This window comes from Melospiza melodia, chromosome 3 (genome assembly GCF_035770615.1).
Source record: "Melospiza melodia melodia isolate bMelMel2 chromosome 3, bMelMel2.pri, whole genome shotgun sequence".
Lineage (NCBI taxonomy): Eukaryota > Metazoa > Chordata > Aves > Passeriformes > Passerellidae > Melospiza > Melospiza melodia.
In genome coordinates, this window is record NC_086196.1 from 102044736 (window position 1) to 102066139 (window position 21404).

Consider the following 21404-nt stretch of genomic DNA (forward strand, 5'->3'; position numbering starts at 1 on the left):
CCTCTAAGCCCTTGCTCTTTACAAAGAGAGATAAATGTAATTATCACAGTTCTAAAGTGAGGAAAGATGAGGCTTAATTAACTACTCGTGGATATACAGCAAATGAGTAGTAGAGATGGGAACAGAAACCAGTTTTCCTGTCTTCTTTGGCACCTGAATCCCGGTGCCTCCTCTGTCAGGTACATCCACAGTGAGAATAAGCAAGGCAAGATACCACTGGGTAAAAGCTGAGACCACAGACAGTCCCAAGCCCAGCTGAAGTATCTCTGGGTGCACCTATTGCCTGTGGTCTGGCATTTGGTGAGCACAGCCTGGCATGAGGGATTTGCATCTTGTATGTGTGAGAGAACAGTTTGATTGTCATACTGTTGTCCTCCCAAAAATCCTAAAGTTTACCTGTGGGAAAGAATTACCTACTGAGGCCTCACCCACCTGGCTGCTCTCTGCTGCTCCACCACTCCAGCTGTGCTAACCAGGGACTCCTGGCTTTATCCATGTCAGTGTTTGGGATGCAGCCACAGTCGTACACACCTACACCATCCACTGAGGGTTCTTGGTATCCAACCTCTGTTGCTTTTGTTCCAATGGCAGGAATGTTCGTGCAGGCTCAGACAGGACCTGTGGCCACTGAGCCATGCACTGGGAGACTCCTTGTTCCAGAGAATTGAGCCACATGCCTGGAAGAAGAGGCTGTACTAGGAGGTGCAGAGATGAGATAAGCCAGGCACTGATTCCTCAAAGCCAGCATTTAGCCTTTGTTTTCCCAAAAGGCTGATGGCAGAGAAGGATAGCTTTAAAGTGTTCTGTTCTGAATAAACAGTGCCAAAGCAGAGGAAGGGATCTCTCTTTCACCCCTCTTGCTGACTTTGGGGCAGGAATATTCAAACTCTTTTTCCTCAGTGCCTGCACAGCCCGCATGCTGTGTCTTCCTTAGGCACCGCCAGCTGTCATAGCAGCTCTGGATTCAGGGTGCTCTCGGCATCTCCACAGGCTCTCTGGAGGTTCATCCACCTGTTTGTCTCAAGGTTTTCTTTTCCTACGGTTGTGACAGAAGTTGTGTCAGCAAATGAGGAGAATTCATTGCTACACAACTGAGATCACTTTCCTGTTTGGGTCAAAATGTAACCTAAAGCTTTCAGATTCCACTCGCTGTGGCTTCCTGAGCACGCTGCTGTGTGTCTACAGCCATTTACCCAACTCCAGGAGGCAAATCAAGTTAAAATGCTCAGAACAAGTTTTTTCTGGTTTTTACTCATGACTTACTGTGTTGCAGCAGTGAGGCTTTTAAGACAAGAAGGTATTTTTACTCCAGGCTGAAATAACAGGCGTTAGCACAGCCAGCAGGTGTCTTGCTGCTCACAGCCTGGGCAATACCAGCTTCTGCTGAGAGTGGAAGTAGCTACAACTGTGGCAAGGGGTGACTTTGATGGCAGAGGGAAACCTGTGAATGGGAATCATAGCTTTTACTTCCAGCCACAATCAGAAGACCTATTTAGCATTTGCTCAGCTTCCTGCAGGACAATGTGATTTTTATCCCACTAAAGCTTAAGGACAAGCAAAGAAACCTTTGAAAACTTGCTGTCTTCACTAGGTTGAGTTAAAGTGACTACTGGATGCTACATTCAGATGCATGCATGTACATGTATGTATCTTCTTTTGAAGGTTCTCCAGTGTGACTTTATATTCAGGGCTTTCAGGTCAGATGGCACTTAAAAACACTCAAGTGCTTGAAGAGAGAAGTGGAGACTCTGACTCAGTGTTTGGGTGGCAGCCTGATCAATCACCCAGATACTTTCTTCCAAGGAGAAATTTCAAAACAGATGTAATTGAAGGGCTTATTTGTGAAAAACAACCTGAAGACTGAAGGCAAGAAGGAGGGAGGGAGAGAGGAGCAGCAGCAGCCATCACTGAAGGTGCTGTGGGCAGAGATGCTGCTGCAGCTCTCCTGCATCCCCTTCCACTGAGCAGATGTCAACAGCTGTAAGAGGAGCCCAGGATGTGGCTTAGATTTTGCTGTCATTGCTGATTCCAGAAGCTATTCTGGAATGCCACCTGCTGGCATTTTCCCTGTTAACTACCCTAGAGATGAACTGTTGTGTGGTCACATCCCAAGCCTGGAAGCAAAGAGACAAAGTTGACCTTTTCAGTCCTTTTCAGTGAATGTCCTTCTTGTTTTCTGGGAGAGAGGCTTCCCCGAGGCCCTGTGAAAAGTCCAATTATGTAAGGGGGGGACTTATTATGTGGGACCGGGAAAGGGGATGCTGGTGCCAAAAGAAGTGATGAGAATGGATGTGGGTGGAAGAAACAAGGAAAAAAGTAAAATGAGAGAAAAAAGTCTTCATGGTTAGTGAGGGACAAATGAGGTCTTCCATCAAGCACCAGTTTAGGTGGCCCTAAAAAAGGAGCATTTAAGTCTGTGATTTTGCTTTTTCCATCAAAGTTTATATGACAGTGATTAAAAAACCCCAACATCTTTTTAGTTTGTAGCTGAAACACTTTAAATTGGAAAGGAAGAGGAGGCACAGCTTCTGGCTCCTCTGCCTGTTGGCACCAACACCACAATCTGCAGTGCTGATGTTCATAATCCCTGACAGTCCTGACAGCCAGACCAAAGCAAAGAACAAACGCCCGTAGTGGTCAGTCGCCCTCCTCCACACAGCAGCAGAGCTCTGCATGCAATGGGAACAAACCTCCCAGCTGCCATCTCCTCATGGAGACACCCTCCTGCTGCTCCTCCAGCTTCCTGGCTGGGACCTGCTGCAGCTTTGAGGTTCCAGTGAAAACCTCCCCAACAAACTCCCAAAGCACCCAGAGGGTCCCAAGTGCTCTGAGCAGCCTCCGCCCAACCCTCTACCCAGCAGCTTTATTTGAACCAGCCCTGGGCTGTCTCCTAGGTGGGCTGGTCTCTGGTTTTGCTGTCAGGATGGGCCCTTGAGGGGATGTCCTGTAGCTTCTCTGCAGCCCCCTTCAATGACTGCACCCCCAGGTGACTCCTGGGCTTGGGCCAGCCCTTTGCTGCTACCAGCACCCAGCTGTGCTCAGGGACTGTGCTGTGGGTGAAAGCACAGCCTGTGCTGGCTCTCCTTGTTCCCCTTCATGGGACAATGCTGGTCCCTGATATATATATAGATATATATATAGTCCTCTTCTGTTCTCAGGATGGTCTCACAAGTTTTCTTTTAGTAAGTGCTGTGAATGCAATGATTTCTCTGAAAATCACTGTGTTGAATGATGGCGAAATCCTGCTGTCTGTGACTGCCATGAATGAGCAGTTTTGAGCAATCAACCTCCAGCCTTATCCAAGACACAAAGATCCCCAGATAGTCTAGTTGGGAGACCTTGGCTTCTCACTCATCCTTCTGGAATGGTCTGAGCTTTTTTCCAAGCTTTTATTTTAAGAGATCTTCTGGGCATAAATCTGATTCTCACTGGTGGATGGGAGGGCACAAATGCAGCTGAACAGGAGTGTTCTGCTGCTGTGCATCCAATGGTCTGAGTAATCCATCCATCCCTGCAGAGATCCTGCTGGCATCTCTGAAAAGCCTCCTGCTCATAGTCAGGTAGGGGAGGCTACTGGGACTTTGAGGGGTTTTGTTTGGTTTTACATACTTATTTCCTTATATGTTGCATGTAGAAGTTGATGTGTAAAAGATTTATCTGGCATGTGGAGCAGCCTTTGGAAGTGCAGCTTCTTCAGTATGTAAGGTGTAAGGTGTACTTAGGGTGTGAGTACAGCATAATGGTTTTTAATATTTGAAGTTTTATGAAGTGATCATTGTGCCTCTTCCCCCAGGAGAGCTGAAATTCTCTTCTTGCAGACACTGACTGTCTTTAGTATGGCATGTTGCAGAAAACGTCTTTCACTTGTGCACCACATCACCCAGGGCTCTCCTTTTGGGTGAACACTGCCAAGTGACAGATGTGTTCCTGCAGAACACTCACATGCCTTGAGAGCACATCTCTGGCTCAGCAGCTTTCTCTGATTGGGAAAGTTCTCTTTTTATGGGGAGTAAAACACGAGGAGATTTATGGCCCTCACTGATATAATGTGATCCAGCCATGCCAGTCCTTTCATCATTATGGGTGATGGATCTTGTTGTTATTACTCTGATTTACCACTGTTATCAGGTAGGTTTGATCTACACTTGCCACAAGGAATGAATAAGTTAGGAAGGATAACACTGGAGTTGCTGTGGTTCAAACCCAGTCAAGAAAAGCAGCCCTGCATGTAAGGTGTGGATGGTTTTATGTTGGTGGGAAAAAGCCAAAAGAAAAATTCCAAACCTTTGCTGCTTGAGTTTGCTCTTTTCAGTGTCTATCTCCTAATTTTTGAAAGTGAAATTCCTGAGTTCTGCTTCTCACATTGTTGGTGAGTTTCCTTGATTTGCAGCAGGTGAGTTTTTCCAAGTGGGTCTTAGGTCTTCTGGTGTTTTTGCACAGGAGCTTTGCAGAGCCAAGTGGCACACAGGCAGATTATGTAGCCGATACGTAACTTCTTTTGCAGTAATAACCAGTGGCTTAAAAAAAATACACTTGGTGAGAATGATCCTGTGTTTATCTGTAGGACCTGACTCTGTCACTTCTACAAACTTTCAAACAAAATGAGCCATGATATGCCTCAACTTGTGTCTGAGCTCCTAAAGCTGATGAGAAAGGGGTGGGGACTGACTGGCCAGTCTTCTGTGTCTTGCATGGCCCACTTTAGGTGCCAGTGAGGAGGCTTGGTCCGTGAGTCTGCCAAAGCCCTGTGCTGATGGCACTTTCACGCATTTGAAAGCTGTAAGGCAGGAGAAAAGGCTGTCGTGCTATTATCCAGAGAGCTGATAGTTCAGCTGGCTTCCTGGGCATGACAGCAAGCTCACAGTGATGGCACCACTGAGGCTTTGTGGATTCTGACTGTAGGCAAGCCTCAACAGAATAACCGGATCAAAACTGCTAACACCATAAGCTTTGCTTAAAAATTAATTAGTAGGAAGGAGGAAAAGGAGGAAGGGCGGACACTGCTTTGATGACTGAATTGCAAAAAGTAGCACCATGATAACTCTGAAGGGTGTTTGGGCTAGGGCAACATAAGGTTTGGAAATAAGTGGAAAATATGTTAAGAGGCACCTCTTCAATGTGCACAGGGTCTGGACTCTTACTGGCTTTTTCTGACACTCATGGGAGTTCAGTCCTCGTCAATCTGCTGCTGATCGTTTTTGAAAGAGGGGGCTGATCATGCTTCTGACCTTTCTGGATGCTTCTGGCATTCTGAGGTTTAGATTGGATATTAGGAAACATTTCTTCACTGAAAGCATTGCCCAGCCCTGGCATAGCCTGCTCAGAGAAGTGGTGGAGTCACCATCCCTGGATGTATTTAAAAGATGTGTAGATGTAGCACTTGGAAACATGTTTAGTGCTGGCTTAACACTTGGACTCAATGATCTTAGAAGTCTTTTCCAGCCTAAACAATTCTAATATTCTACATTGCCCAAGAAAAGGATTCTAGTCCCTCCAAAGAACAAGCCAAAGGACAAGATAGGGCATCTCCTGTCCAAAACACAAGTAGCCCCAAATCACCAGCTGCATTGGGGGTGCACTGGATCCTCATCTGGATCTGCAGGAGCAGGCAGGCCTCCAGTGGTGGGTGGCAGAGCCTGGGAGCTTTTGTGTGTTGAAAAAAGCTTCTGTGATAAACTGCATTTCACCTTCTTGAGATGTAAAGACCTTGAGTTCAGCTGGCTTTCCATGGACATACCTGGTCTCCAGCTTGAAGGAATAAAAACACCAACTGCATGACTCTGGGGAGGTTGAAAAGCGAGGAACTGGATATATGGATGTGCATGCACATCTTCAGTAACATGTGCATTTACTGTAGGCAAAAATTACACCACTGTTTGCAGTTATGACTTCCTTATTCTTCCTGCTAGAGCTCCTTTTTTTCCCTTCTGACTTCTCCAAAATTCCCACTTTGGCTGCAGTTTTCCCTTGTTGCTGCAATTTTCCATTGTTTCTTTCTTGCCTCAGGCTTGGTTTGTTTCTTCGAAGTTACAGTACAAGAGGTCTCCATGGTTTTGACTAAGTTTAGAAGGGAACTGATGTTTTGTCTTAAATTTCTGTCTGAAATAATTTTTTTCACTTTGAACACTTCCATGTTCTGAAAGGCAGCCTGGAAATTTGTCTGGAAGATGAACATGGAGTAAAGGGTGTGCTTTTTTGCCTTCAAGAAGTAGCCAAATTATTCTGCTGAGTTATAGGTCTGAAAACACTTTTGCACATCCTTGTAGGAGAGGAGACATTGGCAGAAACCAGCCTTTGGAAGTGGCATTTCCTCTAAGGGAAAGGGAATGGGAACAATTGTAGGGAATACTGAGAATGAGACAGATGAGCAGATGGAGAAGCAAGGGTAAGGATCTGGGAAGGGGGTGAATGAAGCTTGTGTGGTAACATATAAACAAGAGAATCACTTAAAGGGACTGCTGCCTAAAATTTGTCACAACACACAGACATTTTCAACCTCTGCATTTCTGTACGGCCAGCCAGAAGCTGTGTAATTTGTTGCCAGAGTTGTTCCCTGCCCTGGTTCACAGGAAGTTAACAGCTTCCAAATTGTGCCAGGATCTCACGTGGGTGAGACATGCTTGATGTGGAGGTTTTGGAGCAGACTTACCAATACTGATGTGAATGGAAATGCCTGCCTGAAGACACCAGAAAAACAGCAGCTGAAGGGTTAAAGGAGTGGCGTGCAGAACCACACCATGTGTTTCATGCAAATAACCAGAGGACAAAACCCAAACTGGAGCCTTAGAGATAAGGTGACCAGAGGATGACCCACAGCAGAAAAAGTGTGAAATGCCTAGATAAGGGTAACAAAAGCCTCAGTTTTGCCTGAAACTCTTGAAGGGTGAGACACAGGATCATCATATCCACTGCTGAAAGGTATAAAAGGTGAGTACATAAATGAAGAAGGGCCCATCCCAGAGAGGCAGTGGAGTGGTGGTGTTGTCCTGTGTGCTTCCTGCATGTACTTGGCTGATCCTGAGAGATTGATGCATACAGTCCTGTGCATGTGAGTATGTTGATGGGAGAATTGGAGTGGGTAGGACCAACTTACTGGAATCTTTTTAATAAAAAATCACTTTCCCTAGCTCTAAGGTCTTGCAATGAATTTTGTTCCACAAATTTCCCGCAGTAATGATACTAAATGTTCTAGTTCTGCTAATAGTTCATGTAGGAGGTGATAGAGATCCATATACATTTAATATAAACTCTAGTTGCCTTTAAAAATACCTAGATAACTAGATTGCAAAGTTGCTGTGTTAAAGGAGTATTCCTACTAAAGAGAGGCACTCAGCTGCTGTGAATGGAAGTCATCAGTTTAATCTTCATGCTGCCCTCTTGCAGGAAAGCTGCTGCCATCCAAATGTTTCTCATTTTCTAAATGCTCAGCCTGAGAGGTGCATTGAATGCTGCCAATTATAGGTGACACTACTGCTCTGAGGCATATGAAGTGCCACAAAAAAAGCACCATAAAGAAAATCAGGCCACCCAAGTTACCTTGTGAGCAGGCTTTCTGCATGAGAGGTTCTGGCTGACCTGGATGCTGCAGCTATAAATGAAGGCAGCTCTCTCTCTGCTCCCACAGAAGTGAGAAAAACGTGTGCTCTGACCACGGTCCAGGTGCCTTTCCTCCCTTCCTCTCTGTGTCTGTTCCTGGCCTTGCTGGTGGCCCTGTGAGCTCTGCAAAACAGCCCCCTGTACCCAGTGAGGGCTTAGAGACAGTGCAAGGGGCTGGCTTTTGCTTTCCTCATGGAATTGTGGGGAGAGAAAGCATTAAATGCTTGTGGAGCATTCCCAGGTGACAGGGATGAGGTGTCCAGGAGAATAATATATGTGTGTTCTTAAAATCAATGAGGATAGGGAAGTGACACTGAGCAAACAGGGGGCTGAATGAATGCTCTTGGTTTTGTCATTCCTTCAGTGGTGGAGGAGGACATGGGAATGTCCTGTGCGCAACAGCAATGCCATGGGATTGACTAAAATAACCTTTATTCAATTAAGAAGTTTATAAATTGAAGATTTCCAGCCATATAAATGTGTATTTGTTCAATGCTGCTCAGTTCTGCTGTTCTCCTCATCTCTTCCCAGCCATCCTGTTTGAAGGGGTGGTTGTGCAGCTGAGTTTGTGGTTCCTTGTGCCCTCCTGCTGATGTGCTCCTGGGCTGATGCTGTGGATGCTGCCTGGCAGACACTGGACACTGCTGCAGGCAGACTCTTGGGCTGCCTTTGAAGAAGGCAAACTCACCAGTCCTTAACCAGTAAGTGAGAACATCTGGGGATAATATTTTTTATTACTTCTTAGAAGTTCAGTTTAGAGAAAAAAGTGCATTGTCTTTTACCCTCTTTCTCTCACAAGAGTTGGCAGGGCTTACTTTGAGTTACATAAATGTTTGCAATAATGTCCTTAGTCTAGAGTTCAAAGAAAAGATTTGGAGATGAGTCAATGATTTTTAACATGGCAGCTTAAAGTCAAGTTGAAAATATGAGAGTAGTGAGTTCCTTACTCTTCTTGCTCCCTCAAACGTAGGGATATTTCCCTGCTGCCAAAGGGTGGATCTGTTCTGCTCTCCAACAATAAAAAGCAGATGATTTTCCTTCTTAAAATACCCAAAGGGGATTGCTAACACAGATCCTCTTCTCTGTGTGCCCATCCTCATGTGCAGAGCCAAATCCCATCCCTTCTAGCAGCAAGGAAAAGCAAATCCCTGGCATTGAGGGCACCCAGATTAACCCACTGCAGGATTAGGATGCTTGAGCTGTTGTTAGAAGATTAGTATATTTGGTTGTCAACACTTGCTGAACTTGGCCTGAAAATGATTTCCAAAGAGGTCACTGACTCATGGGTGCCAGTTTGCCCAGCACATTGGGAAAGCCCTGCAGTTAGAGCAAGTGGCTGCAAGTATTAAACTGGAGTACTGAGTGTGCAGAATAACTTTAGGATTTAAACCTGTCATTGCTGGTGGTGGGGGCAGAAGGCTCTGGCAGGCTGATCATAATATCTGAGCTCCTGCCTTGCTGGGGAGGTGTTTTTGGGGCTTTGCTTTCTGGAGTTTCCTGCTGATGGCAGTGTGTGCCGTTAGGTGGGTGAGCTGCCCACAGATGAACTTTTCTCAGCTCCTGCACAGTGCAAAATGAGTTTATTTTGAGGACAGGGCCTCCACAGGGGCATCTCTAGGTAGAAAGCAATTGGCTTCCACTTTCGGTTCTGGGACTCAAATTGTCTGTGCTCATAATGTTTTATTTCAGCTACTAGCAGGAGGATTCATGTTGAGGGTTTTTTTTAAATATAGGATCTTCCTCTTGTCAGCAGGGCATTAATACCAGCACAAAGTCTGCTCATGCCAGCTCATCACCTTGTAAATGCTCACATGGCTTACAGAGCATGGGGGAGTGACAGTGGAGCCCTGGTCCCAGTGCAAGCAGTCCTGCTCTGCTGTGTGTGCTGGTGGCTGAGCTGCTGCTGGAGCACCTCTTGGGGCTGCAGGGAGTGTGCATGGGAGGGGTGGGCATGATAGATCTCTCCTTCTTGAAAAGCAGCTTCTTTTCATATTTATTTTCTTCTTCTATTAAAACAAATGAGGGCTGTAAAAAGTCTAAAGGCAGACCCTTTAAAGATTTTTGGTTATACAGCAAGAGCCTGAATTTTCCTCTGTTTATCAGTGGAAAACTGCCCTGATGGTGAAATAACTGTTAGTTGGAAACTGTTTTACTCTACCACGAGCCAGATGAATACAAACTTATATTTGATTCAAAGCAACTTATCTTGAAATGTACCAGCCACTGCCCGTGTCATGGACTTGGTTCCAGTGATTTCATTCAGCGGCATTATCTGGATTTCAAGACACATCCTCTTGTAAATAGGGAATTTATCATGCTTCTTTTTGTGCATCTAAACATTAGCAGCCATTTCTTGTTTGAAATTGATGTAACTGCATTTGCCACTCCTGTGACAATATAATTTTATTTCCTCAACAGGCCAGCAAAGATATTCAGACCCATGTGGAAGAAATATGCCTGAAAGTTCTCTTAGAGAAGATACACTATAGAAAGGTAGGGCCTTTCCATAAAAACTTCCTTTGAGTTTAACTCTGGTATCTTAAAGCTATAGCTGTCCTGAGCATTCCCACTTTTGGGAATGCTGTGCAGCCTAGTGAAGCAAGAGACATTCAATTTTAATAACTTTCTAAGCACTAAGTACATTGCTCTGTATTTTACAGATGTACCTGAGGGGATTTTTGTAGAGCTGCATGATAAAATAATTTTGAATATTTTATCCAAGGCCTGTGTTTTGATTTATTCTGAAAAAAACCCAAAACCTTCTGAAACCCAGAATGTGGGCTTTAAGTGTGTGCCTGGGTTACAGAGTGCGGCCAGAGGACAAGGCCACCACTGTGGTGGCATTGCTTCCACTGCTCTCAGTGCAACAAGAGATGCATTCTGGAATAACCAGCAAGAACATGGGGCAGCAAGGTGTGTGTGGGGGGCACGTGGGTGAATTTTGGTTCTTGCACTTGTCCAGTGTTTCCTGCATGCAGAACTTTCCCTAGATTTAGGTCAGCATGGACCTGGCTGACCAGCTGTGCCTAACAGGCACATGTTTGATAAAATGGCCTGTGTTCAGTGAGGAATTTTAGGCCACTCATTTGTTGGATGAAAATGTAAAGTCTGACATCATGCTGAGGTTATTTGGACCATCTGATGATAAAGATGATGATGTATATGCCTATGCACACTCGATGTGCATAGAGGGCCATAAATAAGACATGCTCCAGTGTAGAAAAAGATTTCAATCTGCTGGAGGGAAAGGCCATACAGTGTTTGTAATGGTTCTGCTTGTACTTCAGCCCATGCTTGCTGCAACAAGTGCTTATAACCTTGTGACTTGAAGGCAGTTTCTAGGACATGGGCAGAGTCACTGTGTACATATCTGGGGGGTTCACAAAGTGAAAAAAGGAGAGAAAAATGCCAATGCCACCATGCTGTGAGCTCAGGCCTCTGTTTTCTTCAAGGAACATGCTATGCACAAGCAGCTCTTGTTTTTAATCCATGTATAGGGCACAACATGTTGTCTGGCTAATAAGAAATAATCATACTTAAACCACTGGTTTCCACATCAGAATACCTCCAAAGGGTGGACCTCAGAATGCCTCCAAAGGGTGGACCTCCCACCTACACAGACAAACAGACAGCAACAGGGCTGGCTGGCTGCCCTGCACTTCCCACAGCTGACAAACCCATGTTCACTTGGGCTTTCCACCCCATCTCAATGGCCAAGGAAGCTCCAGCTGGGTTAATTCCCAGCCCCATGATGTTGTTTCCAAAGGGTGAAGATAGTTGCTAGTTAATTCATTGCCTTTATATTTCACATGGGGCAGTTGCCAGCCAGACTGTCTGCTTGGTAAGCACTGTGGCTGCACAAGGTAAATAACATTTTGATGCTGAAGAATATTTTAAGGTGGCTATAAAAGTTTAAATTTGAGAGGAAGCAAGCAGAAATATAAAATGAAAGGAGTGGATGTGGTGAGATTGTGGTTCTGTAGCAGACAGGGGTGCAGGTGGAGAGTGATCAGCTTGCATGGGTTGCACTGCTTCTGTGGGGTGGGCTTGCACTGCAGGGCAGGAGCCTTTCCTATATCAAAGAATGAAAATTTACTTGTGACCCAATCTTCATCTGGGGCTGTCGGAAGATCTGAAGATACTCACAGGATCCAGACTATGGATCTGTGTTTTTTATGGTCAGACTGGATTTTAGAGTTCTTTTCCAACCTAAACTTTTCTCTGGTTCTGTGTATTATATCTGTGTGTTCATCTCTGGAAATGTTTAAGGCCAGCTGGATGGGGCTTTGAGTAACCTGGTCTAGTGAGGGGTGTCCCTGCCCATGGCAGGGGGGTTGTTGGAGCCCCATGATCTCTCAGCTCCCTTCCAGTTCAAACCATTTTTATCTCCATCTTGCCCAAACCTCAAATCCAGTCTGTTTCTCCAGCACCCCCTGCCAGCATTTCCCACTCCGGAGCACTAAGATTTTGAGGTGCAGTATTTCACATTAAGTGCTCAGTTTCCCTCCCCCTGGCAGGGATGAGGAAGGACAAAGCAGGCAGGAGCCCAGAGCATGCACTCATTAGCTACTGTCTGCCAACAAGTTGGGAAAGTGCAATGTTATACGAAATGTCTGGCTGTTATAAAAGGCTTTGGTTAAGTAATCACATTTCTCTTGCATAAGTGCTTGTTTTTGGGAGGCTTTAGCCAATTGGTGGCTGCAGCAGCACACAGACAGAAAGTATGTCTAACTTCTGTGAGTTTTTATTTTTCTTTTAATAATAATAAGTGATTATTAATCTGCTGAGAGTTGTATGAAATCTCTTTAGATAGGGTTCGGAGGCGGAGACTCCCCAGCGCTGCTTGTAGCTGAACACAGCTGTAAAACGCTGCCATAAAGCCTGTGTGGATTCCTGTGAGTAATATTTCTGATTCTTTTAATGGGTGTTTGTGACTGGAGACTGCAGGCAGGAAATGTTGCAGACATTTATTGCAAGCAGTAAGTTAGAGGGAGGCAGGAGGTGAGAGACACTAGTGAAACTATTGACCTGTTTAATAAGGCTTTCCTCCTGGACTTCTGTAAGCAAACACGGGTTTCTCTGAAGCTGTGCAATCAAGGTTCTTCAAAATATGCTAATGAAAAAGAAACGTGATGCTGAACTATGGGAGGTCAGAGTTTTAGCCTGTCAGGGAGGTCACAGGACGAGCTAGTCCCATGTACTGGAGCAGGAAAATGTCCTGTTCTTATATTCTTTCCTTGATCATTGACAAATGTACAGGGATATTTTTCTTCTATGTTTTCATGGCTTTCAGAAATCTGCATGTCAGTTATTTCCTGAGTCAGAAACAATATCTATAATAGTACAACACAATAGTATAACACCATAGTACAATGGTGGATTTTTCTTTTCAAAATTTGCTAATCCAGTGTATCTTTTGAAGATGGCATGTTGTTCTGCAATTTTATTGACATCAATCTAATTGGGATTTCACATATTGCATTCTTCCACAGAAGATTTTAATTTTTTTATTTTAAAAGGGTGTTTTTCTGTTAAGATAGGACTGAAAAGGGGAAAAACTTGTGTAGATTCACAGAAAACAGAATCTCCCTTCCCACTTCTATGTGACGTGTCTGGATACAGCCCGTTCTGTGAACAAAGACTGGAACTATAAAACAATTCACTGAAGTGGGAACTGGAATTTATTGTTCAAGTCTGAGTAATGTGAAACAACTCAGTTGTTACTCCTGCCAACCCTGGAAAGCATTGAAGTGCCACTGTAGAGAGAAAGCAGCTCAAGTGCTGAGCTGTGAGGAGAAATAAAGCTGTTGCCTATAGCTGGGTGTGTATGTGCTTACTCTTAGAGGTGGCTCTAAACTTTTCTGGCATAGAATAAATGCTGGACTAATGGAAATCTCTTGGGAAAGCTCAAGTCACTACTGACTAACTTTGAAAAATTGTAGAATGTGGATTTTATAGTCTATAAAGTTCTTGAGACGTGCTAAGGCAGTTAAAGTTTATTTGCAGCCAGTAGATGAGGAGGTAATAGCACCATAAAAGCAAGTTAATTTGTCAGAGTTATAGGATTAGAGAGGTAAATGTGAGAAGTTTTGTTGAACTAAAAGGCACTTGGCTGCTAAGTGAAGACTTCAACATTTTCATATTTTCTTCCTAGAGTGGGCAAAATTGATGAGCCTGTTTGCTTCAGTAAAACAGTGATGCCAGATAAGCTAATTTTGTGGGCTAATTATTTAGGCCTTTGTGAAAACCTTAGGCAAGCCCAAGTTATGGCTCTTGCAACGGAGGATGGCAGAGCAGGTGGCTCTCCCAAAGCTTCCCATTTCCATTCTGCAACCTCACAAGATCTTGTCAAAGTGAGATGCTCCTAGCCCATGCAAAGGCCTTTTTAGTTCTTATGAAAACTCCACAAATAAAAGTTGGCAGTTAAAATTTGTGAATTTACAACATTATTTCTAAAACAGTCTCTGGGATGTGGAACAAATCCAGGCTTCCTTTAGGATAAGCCAACAATATCTCTAATGTGTTTCAGAGTAAGATGGATGCTCTACACAAGTTGAAGATTTTGGTGATGTTTCTGTCTCTGGCTACTTTCATGGTCATGGTGATAATGAATGCTGGAAATGCCACTGGGACTTTCAAAGGTAATGAAAGCAAATTTTCTTCATTCAGAGGTGGGTTTCATGCTTTATATCATGCAATGATACAAGGTGGCTTAGATGGGATAGATGTGTTTGCTGCCTCATCAGCTCTCCAAATACACCTTGTTCTGTGAAAGGTGGAAGTAGCTGGTGCATCCTCCAGGTTTACAGCCAAACCAGTCCCTTGGAATCCAGATAATGTCCCTGCTGAACCTGGATCTGATGGTGGTTTAAAGGCAGTCTTTGCACACCTTGTATCCCTGGTGGAAGTTGTTCAGGATGCTGCTGTGGGTTTGTAGATGACAGTGGTGCTGCATTGAACGCTACCTGGCTGAATCTGCCAGGAAATGCCATCATGCCATCCTCTGGATTACACAGACAGCTGCTTTTTCTGGCTCTGTCTAAGAGGGCAGGTGCACGGTGTTCACAGTAAGGGGCAGTGATCCCATAATGGATGTCTAAACCAACTGCAGCACCTGGCTGGTTTGCACCAAGGGCATGCTCTCATCATCCTTGAACCCCCTGAGGCAGGGAGGAATATTGAAGGTTAAGGAAAATCAGCAGTCTTTTCCCATCCTCTGGATGCAATAACACTTTTGCCTGCAATAACATTCCACAGGTGTGTTCAGGACAACCCCTGGAAACATCTCTGCCAAGTACAGCACTGATTTCACACCAGCTGGCTGGACTTTCCTCATCTGGAACGTCATCTACGCCTGGCAGCTCGCCTGGCTCCTCTACGCCCTGTCAGGGATCTGTCGAAGGTATTTTCCCTATTTACTCTTTATGGCATAAATGAGCAGGGACAGTGGCTCTTCCCTTTTGGTGTAGCTCAGTCTCTTACCTTCCTTTCAGGGGTTTCTAGCAAGAGCAAACCCACTGCCATCTATCTTGACCTGGCATGCTGAAGCTCTGTGGCTGCAGCATCTCTTATGTCCAGCATCCAAAGCTGGGAAGCAGTTTGCAGGTGTGCATGAACTCCTCTAGGGATTGGACAGGCATCAAAGTGTGTACACTCCTCTATGAGGCTTCATTTCCAGTGATTCAGGGAATCTGACAGATTTACCCAGTACCTGCACTTACCCACTGCTAGAGGCTGAGAATCCAAAGGGCAAAATTAATGGATTACAGAGCTAATGCTTTGAGTTTACTTTCTGTTAGAGATCGAGCAACCAGCACTGGGGAGTCTCCCTGGTTTGTTGAACTGGATTGGAAACTTTTCCTGGGGTAATGAGATCAAGAACTGCCTGACAGGAAAAGCCACAGGTATTTCTGCATTGTATCAGAGAAGGACACAGATGAGAAATAGTCAGATTTAAGCCAAAATGTTTAATTCCAATATAAAGTCCCTCCTAATATAAGGAAAATGAGGCCAGAAAGGTTTGTTTGGTCAATGCAGGCATTGTTTTCCTCTCTCCATACCCACTTTTCCCTGGCAGGAATGAACTTGGATATGTCTTCATAAAGCCAGACTTGCTGCCAACACCTTTTTATGTGGCATGGTGTCTGAATAACTGCCTCAATGTTGGATGGCTCTTTCTGTGGGACCGAGAGTAAGTTGTCTTTTGTTACAAATACTTTTTAACACTCTTGATGGGATCACTCCAGTACTGTTTTTTTCCTCTATGTTTTTTTAACTTTGTGTGTGAACACTTAATCATGCCTGCAAAACTCCATGCCAGGCTTTGCCAAAATGTAGCCTTCATAAAAGTTTGGGGGGCTTGCATTATGTTGTCATCTTGCCCATGAAACAGATTGGTCATTGAAGTCTAAGATCTCCTCAAAGCTGCTGTTCTACATTTTTACCTGCACAGGTAAGACAGGAGCCATGCCTCTCTTTATTAACAGAGTTAAGCTCCTTGCCTTGGATGGTTTCCATCATGATGGTCACATTAAGGGCTTATGAGAGCACCACTGTCAAGAGGTGAAGAAATCACTTGGAGTCAGGAAAACAACTTCATGATTAACAGAGTAAAAGAGCAACAGCAATACATCAAAATGAGGGCTATGTGTAGTGATTACCTTTATTAAAGGCTGATCGACTTAGAGCCAGTAAAGGCCAAACACTAAAGCTACAAATTAGGGCATTGTGACACCACTGAGAAAAATGTGATGTCTATTGTGTGTGTTCGTGTTCTTTGTCCTAGATACCTCCTTCCAGCCCTGGTGTTCCTGGCAGTCCTCTCTTTTACCACGTGTGCCTCCCTTTATGTTTCCCACCGAGCCTTGAGCATCCATTCTTCGTGGTTTGTGAAGGCTCACAGGGCTGAGCTCTGGCTCATCCGCATTCTGGTACGTGGCTTTTGAGAAGCTGTGCTGTGGGTAAATGGGAAATAAAAACAACCTTTGTTGTTGTGCAGTGCTGGAGGTATCAAGAGTGAAAGGTCCAGTGGCAGAACATAGCTAAGGAAAGATTTCTGCCCTGAACAGAAAAGTTCTTAGCAAACCTTCTGGAAAGGCATCTTCATCTCTTGGCACAAACTGTGAATGGGCTTTGTTCTTGGCACTTCCTGAGACACCAGAGTGACACATAGCTGGGCTGGATCTCTGGAGCCCCTCGGGACTCCAAGGCTTCACCTTTTCTCTGTGTTGAGGGACTTTTCCTGCAGCTGGGTCCAGGAGTCTGGCTTAACTGCACCAGGGCCTAGGGGTCACCAAAGACAAACAGAGTGTGTCACTCCTGTCCCTTGCTGTGCTGTGTGGCAGGTGCAGAACGGGCTGGCCCTGTACCTGACATGGACCAGCATCGCCACGCTGCTGAACTTCGCTGTCGTGCTGATCTACAAGTGGAACGTGCCCAATGAGAAAGCAACCACTGCTTCCCTGAGCATCCTGGCTCTCAGCCTGGTGATATGGTAAGCAACCCCACGGGTCCCCACTGAGCCTCAGAAACCCCCTCCACCTCTCACCGGTGGTGACCAGCTGTTCCAATTCACTCATCACTTGTCCCTCTCTCAACACCGAGTACAAAGGCCTCTGTTATAATTCATGGCAGATGAACTGGGAGTCTGGGCAGAGCTTTTATCCCTTGATCTCAGCAGTGCCAATAAGTATTGTGGGCCAGGAACGTGTTTTTGTGACTTGCATGAGCCCAGCCTGCCTTAGGTTTACATCTGAAGGTGTGATACAGAAACCATATGGAACGTGGCTTTATTTTTCCCTGAAGTTACCTTAAATAAATTATTTATTAACTTTTTGAATATTAGTAAATGAAAAATTTTGGACTCTTGTCACAGCTGGCCCACAAAACCCCTCATTCTCTGTCTAATTCTTTTCCTAGGGAATGGATAACAAAACACAGAGAAAATTCTTATTCTGGTCACTCTTTTTCTTCCCAGGTTTTATCTAGAAAACTACTTTCTTGACAAGTACGTCCGCTATAACCTCACAGTGTACCCAGTGGTGATAGCAGCTCTGACCGGCAGCGCGTGCAGGAGCGGCTCGTTCTCATCCGCACTGACCAACGACGTTTTTATAGGTGAATCTTCCCAACTCCTGCAAAAGAGGGCCTGTAAACACTTCACATCTCCCTCTGCATTGAGGGCAGAGACTTGCCACTTGAAAAGCATTATTTGTTCAAAGCAGAACTAGGGACACAATTGAAGGTATTTGTTTTGCTAAGAGAAGAGCAGAGCAGAAATCATTGCCCATGAGCCTCGGGGCTGAACCCAAAGCTTGTGGTGTCTCAAGTTCACTTCCCAGTGCAATATGTTTGTCCTGCAGTGCTCCATCACCCACTTGGCTGCTCCAGCAGCTCCATCTGACATGGGGCAGGAAAGGAAAAGCAGGGCTGGGATGAGGGCTGTGGACTTCCATTTGCCCCGTATTTTTGGGCATATTGGAGCAGTGCATGAGCTTCTGACCCACAGAGGGCTTCACATGCTCCTCTCCTATGCAGAGCCCAGGCTAGCCTTAACAAGTTTTCCTGGGATTATCTGGTTGCTGCCAGCCACTGTAGCAGAGTTGAGTGTAGTCATCCATAGTAAATGGGCTTAAGCTGTCCAAATTCTGTACAATCACAGTCTGGCAGAAGCTGTACCATTATGAGCAGTTTTGTGCTGGCATGAAAGGCACTGAGCTGTGTGAACTCTGAATCCTGCTGAAATGGTTTGGGATGCCTATTCCCACCACGGGGTCAGCAGAAGGGAGCATGTTCCCACCCTTCAGCCTTCCCACTGCCACATACCAGTGGCCAAAGCTAAATTCTGGACTGGAACCACCATTGGAGCTGCTCCAGAACAGTTCCCTTGGCTCTAAGTGCAGCTGGAGCCTGGCCATGTGAAAGCACCCAGCAGGACTTGGCAAAGCTTGCCTGCCACAGCCATGGGAGCACTGGAGGTTGGAGGTCTCCTGATGGTTGTGGCCACAAGGAATGTGGAGGTGTGCATGGTCTCTGGCAGGCAGCTCTGCTCCTGCAGTAGGTATTTCTTACCAGCAAAACTTCATTCTTAGTGGTTCAGCTGGTTTGGCTGGTAGGACGAGAATGTGCTTTTCCCAAACTAGTACATGTTTCTTTATATAGTTCAACTATTCTTGGAATATTTTGTTAATGTAATGTATTTTAACTCCTCTGTCCAGGAAGCCTCCCCCTTTTTAGACATTCCTTGACCTGGAAGCATTGGGCAAGTTTCACTGCATAGCAGTAAAACTCTGAGAGATACAACTCTGGGGCTAATGGATCCTGTACAGGCGATTGTGGTTTTTATTCTCTTTCCCTGAATACCCCTGTTCTGGGAGCTGAAGTATGACAAGAGGCACTGTCTTTTTTTATGCCCTAACATGCCTCTATGTTTTTTCCCCAGTTGTTCTGCTGGCACTGACGTGCTTGATCTTTGCTGTTCGGCTGGGATTAGTCGCATGGAGACACTGGAAGAGACCACTGGAAGCATCAGAATCCCGAGGTCCATCAGGCACAGTGGCCTGAGACCTCTGGCACTTCGTGGCTGATACTTGAAAGGGAGAAAAAAGAATTGGGCATGTGCTGGCCCTTCCTTCCTGTATCCATTTCCTTGTGCACTTCTCTCCTATTCCCCATTCCAAATGCAGATGTCTTGCATCTGCAAATGTGTCCTGCTCCCACCTTCCCTCGGATCAGCTACTCACAACCCTGTCTTGAATTCCTTGGATTTTACCCTGGAAAAGTTCAGGAAAAGGTCCTGAGCAGCCCTGTGCACCTTTGTGAAGCCTGGGCTGTGGCTCTCTTCTCCTGCCAACAGGCACCCAGCAGGCTTGCACACACAGTTGTTCTTGTTTTTCCCTTGGTATCTCCCTTTCTTTGAAGTGCAGATCCAAGTGAACTGTCCCTGGGGTTCCAGGGGAGCAGTGGGATGTCTGTCATTCCCTTGGCCATTGGTGCTGAGCATCCTCAAGCCCTGGTGCTGTCAGCAGATCTCCTGCAGGCAGCCACTGCTCCTTTCCTGCTTCTCTTCAGCATGACAGGAACAGATACTACAATTTGATATCTGCCTTTGCAGTGCCAGCTCTGCTGTTTGATGTTCAGGGGGGTAGGGGGAGTGACTGGAGATTTCTGACACAAATGTGTTGCCTTTCCCTGAGCTGTGCTCAGCCTGGGCTGGCTGGATGTCTCTCACTGGGGAGGGTTTGTGGCCTCTCTGGAAGGAGGTTAGATGTACAGATGAGCTGGTACCTGATCTGGGGTGAAGCCTGATGCTTCAAAGGAAACCTGTTTTTTTAAAAAAAAGAAAAATTGAACCGGTAGAGCAAGTTCATCCTGGATCAGTGCCTTCTCATGTGGTTTCGCCACTTCTGAGTTGGGATTAGGAAGCCTAAAACTGGATTGACTGAATTTTTGGACCACTGCCTTTCCTTCCTGTGCCTGATTGAGAGTTGGTGGTGCCTCACAGGTGTCTGGAAAGTCTTTGCACCAGGAAGGTGCTGTCAGTGCCTCCTGCAGTATTATTAACAAAACTAAATTCTAAAATAACATGAGCTGTTGTTTACATTTAGCAAAAACCAAAAGCATTGTAATGCAATTCTTCTCATCATTCTGGTGTGGTTTTTTTTTTAAATTTTCAAATAAATCAGCTAATTCTACCACTCTGCCACTAACTCTGTAAATCATCTAAAGCAACTGTCCTGGCTCCCACCTCACCCATGCCCAGGGTTCCAGAGTGACTCTGGTCCCTTGCTGGGATCTCATGGATGTAGCTGCTTCCACTGATGATCAGCCTTGGAGGTGAAGAGTTGGAGGATGTAGATTGCTAGGTATTATTTAAACTCCTTTGACCAGCATGCTGCTCATTAAGTTTCTATTTTATTGGCTCTGCCTCCCAAGAGCCCAGCTAATAAATTCCCAGCAGCCTCTCCATAAGCTGCCTTCTTTAATACAGGGGTATTAAATCCACTGGCATGGGATTAAGGGGTCCAGGCAAGGTGAGGAGCTGCTGTGAGGCTGTGCAGCAGTCAATGCATGGGAGGGTTTTGTATCCTCCCAGCAAGAGCACTGCAAACAGCCCCTGGACTGGGGCAGCTGCACTGCTTTTCCACAGGACACTGAAAAATGCCTTCAGGACTTTTCTTGGTGTCTGTACCTCGTTTCTGTGCTGGCCACATGACCAGAAGCTGTATCAAAGAATGCAATTAATTATCTGGGGAGAGTTGACAGGGCTTTTGCAAAGGGAAATCCTGTTTCACAAACCTGAAGGGTGCCAAAAGCACAGGCAGGGGTGAACTGTCCCATATTGCCACTGGCCTCTACAGAGGCACAAAAGCTGCCAAGAAAACCCAAGTCCTCCCACTGGAGATGAAAGCTGAGAAGCAGAGGGGGTGTTTCTCCAGGAAGGGAGTTTGCTGCAGCCATGTGTCATGGGCTGGATGAGGTGGTCAATGAAGGGATTGCTTCAGGATGGAGAGTTGTTTAGGATGGTAAAGGAGAAAGTAGACTGGGGAATTGCAAAAAGCTGTTAGGGAACTGAGAGAGGACAGAAGTCATTGCAGGGGTGTCCCAAATGATGCTGTGCTTCACCTTGCAAGTGACACCCTCTTACCTGGCCCCTGCCACTTGGGCACAGGGTTTGGGGTATTGGCAGCCATGCTCACCCAGACATTTCCACATCTGGCAGCAGCAGAGAAAAACCTACAACACCCTCCTGCCTCTCTAAAGCTACTGTGCACCCACATCCTGAGGGCTTTGTGCAGCACTGGTCCTTG

The 21404-nt window shown here is 45.6% G+C and overlaps 1 protein-coding gene across 4 annotated transcripts; it reads left to right on the forward strand.

Annotated features, from left to right (window-relative positions):
• The first annotated feature begins 11323 nt into the window (after positions 1-11323).
• On the forward strand, positions 11324-20565 carry LOC134416101 (uncharacterized). Of its 4 annotated transcripts, XR_010027181.1 has the most exons (10): positions 12168-12317; positions 12406-12491; positions 14126-14237; positions 14854-14998; positions 15674-15787; positions 16382-16526; positions 16941-17089; positions 17573-17712; positions 19037-19231; positions 20280-20565. XR_010027181.1 is itself a non-coding variant. In XM_063152321.1 (9 exons), the coding sequence occupies exons 3-9, from the start codon at positions 14132-14134 to the stop codon at positions 19156-19158; spliced, it is 921 nt and encodes a 306-aa protein (XP_063008391.1). In that variant the 5' UTR covers positions 11324-11459; positions 12406-12491; positions 14126-14131; the 3' UTR covers positions 19159-20273. The 4 variants fall into 4 exon arrangements, 3 of the variants coding, with proteins under 3 accessions (XP_063008391.1, XP_063008390.1, XP_063008392.1); XM_063152321.1 differs by lacking the exons at positions 12168-12317; positions 20280-20565 and adding an exon at positions 11324-11459 and having other exon boundaries at positions 19037-20273; XM_063152320.1 differs by lacking the exon at positions 20280-20565 and having other exon boundaries at positions 12169-12317; positions 19037-20273.
• Positions 20566-21404: the final 839 nt, after the last annotated feature.

Excerpts from the sequence above, each read along its gene's own strand:
- LOC134416101 (XM_063152321.1), top strand. The coding sequence starts at position 14,132 with ATGGATGCTCTACACAAGTTGAAGATTTTGGTGATGTTTCTGTCTCTG. Across the intron at positions 14,999-15,673 it reads CTGTCAGGGATCTGTCGAAG|GAATGAACTTGGATATGTCT; the intron begins GTATTTTCCCTA and ends TTTCCCTGGCAG. Across the intron at positions 17,713-19,036 it reads GACCAACGACGTTTTTATAG|TTGTTCTGCTGGCACTGACG; the intron begins GTGAATCTTCCC and ends TTTTTTCCCCAG.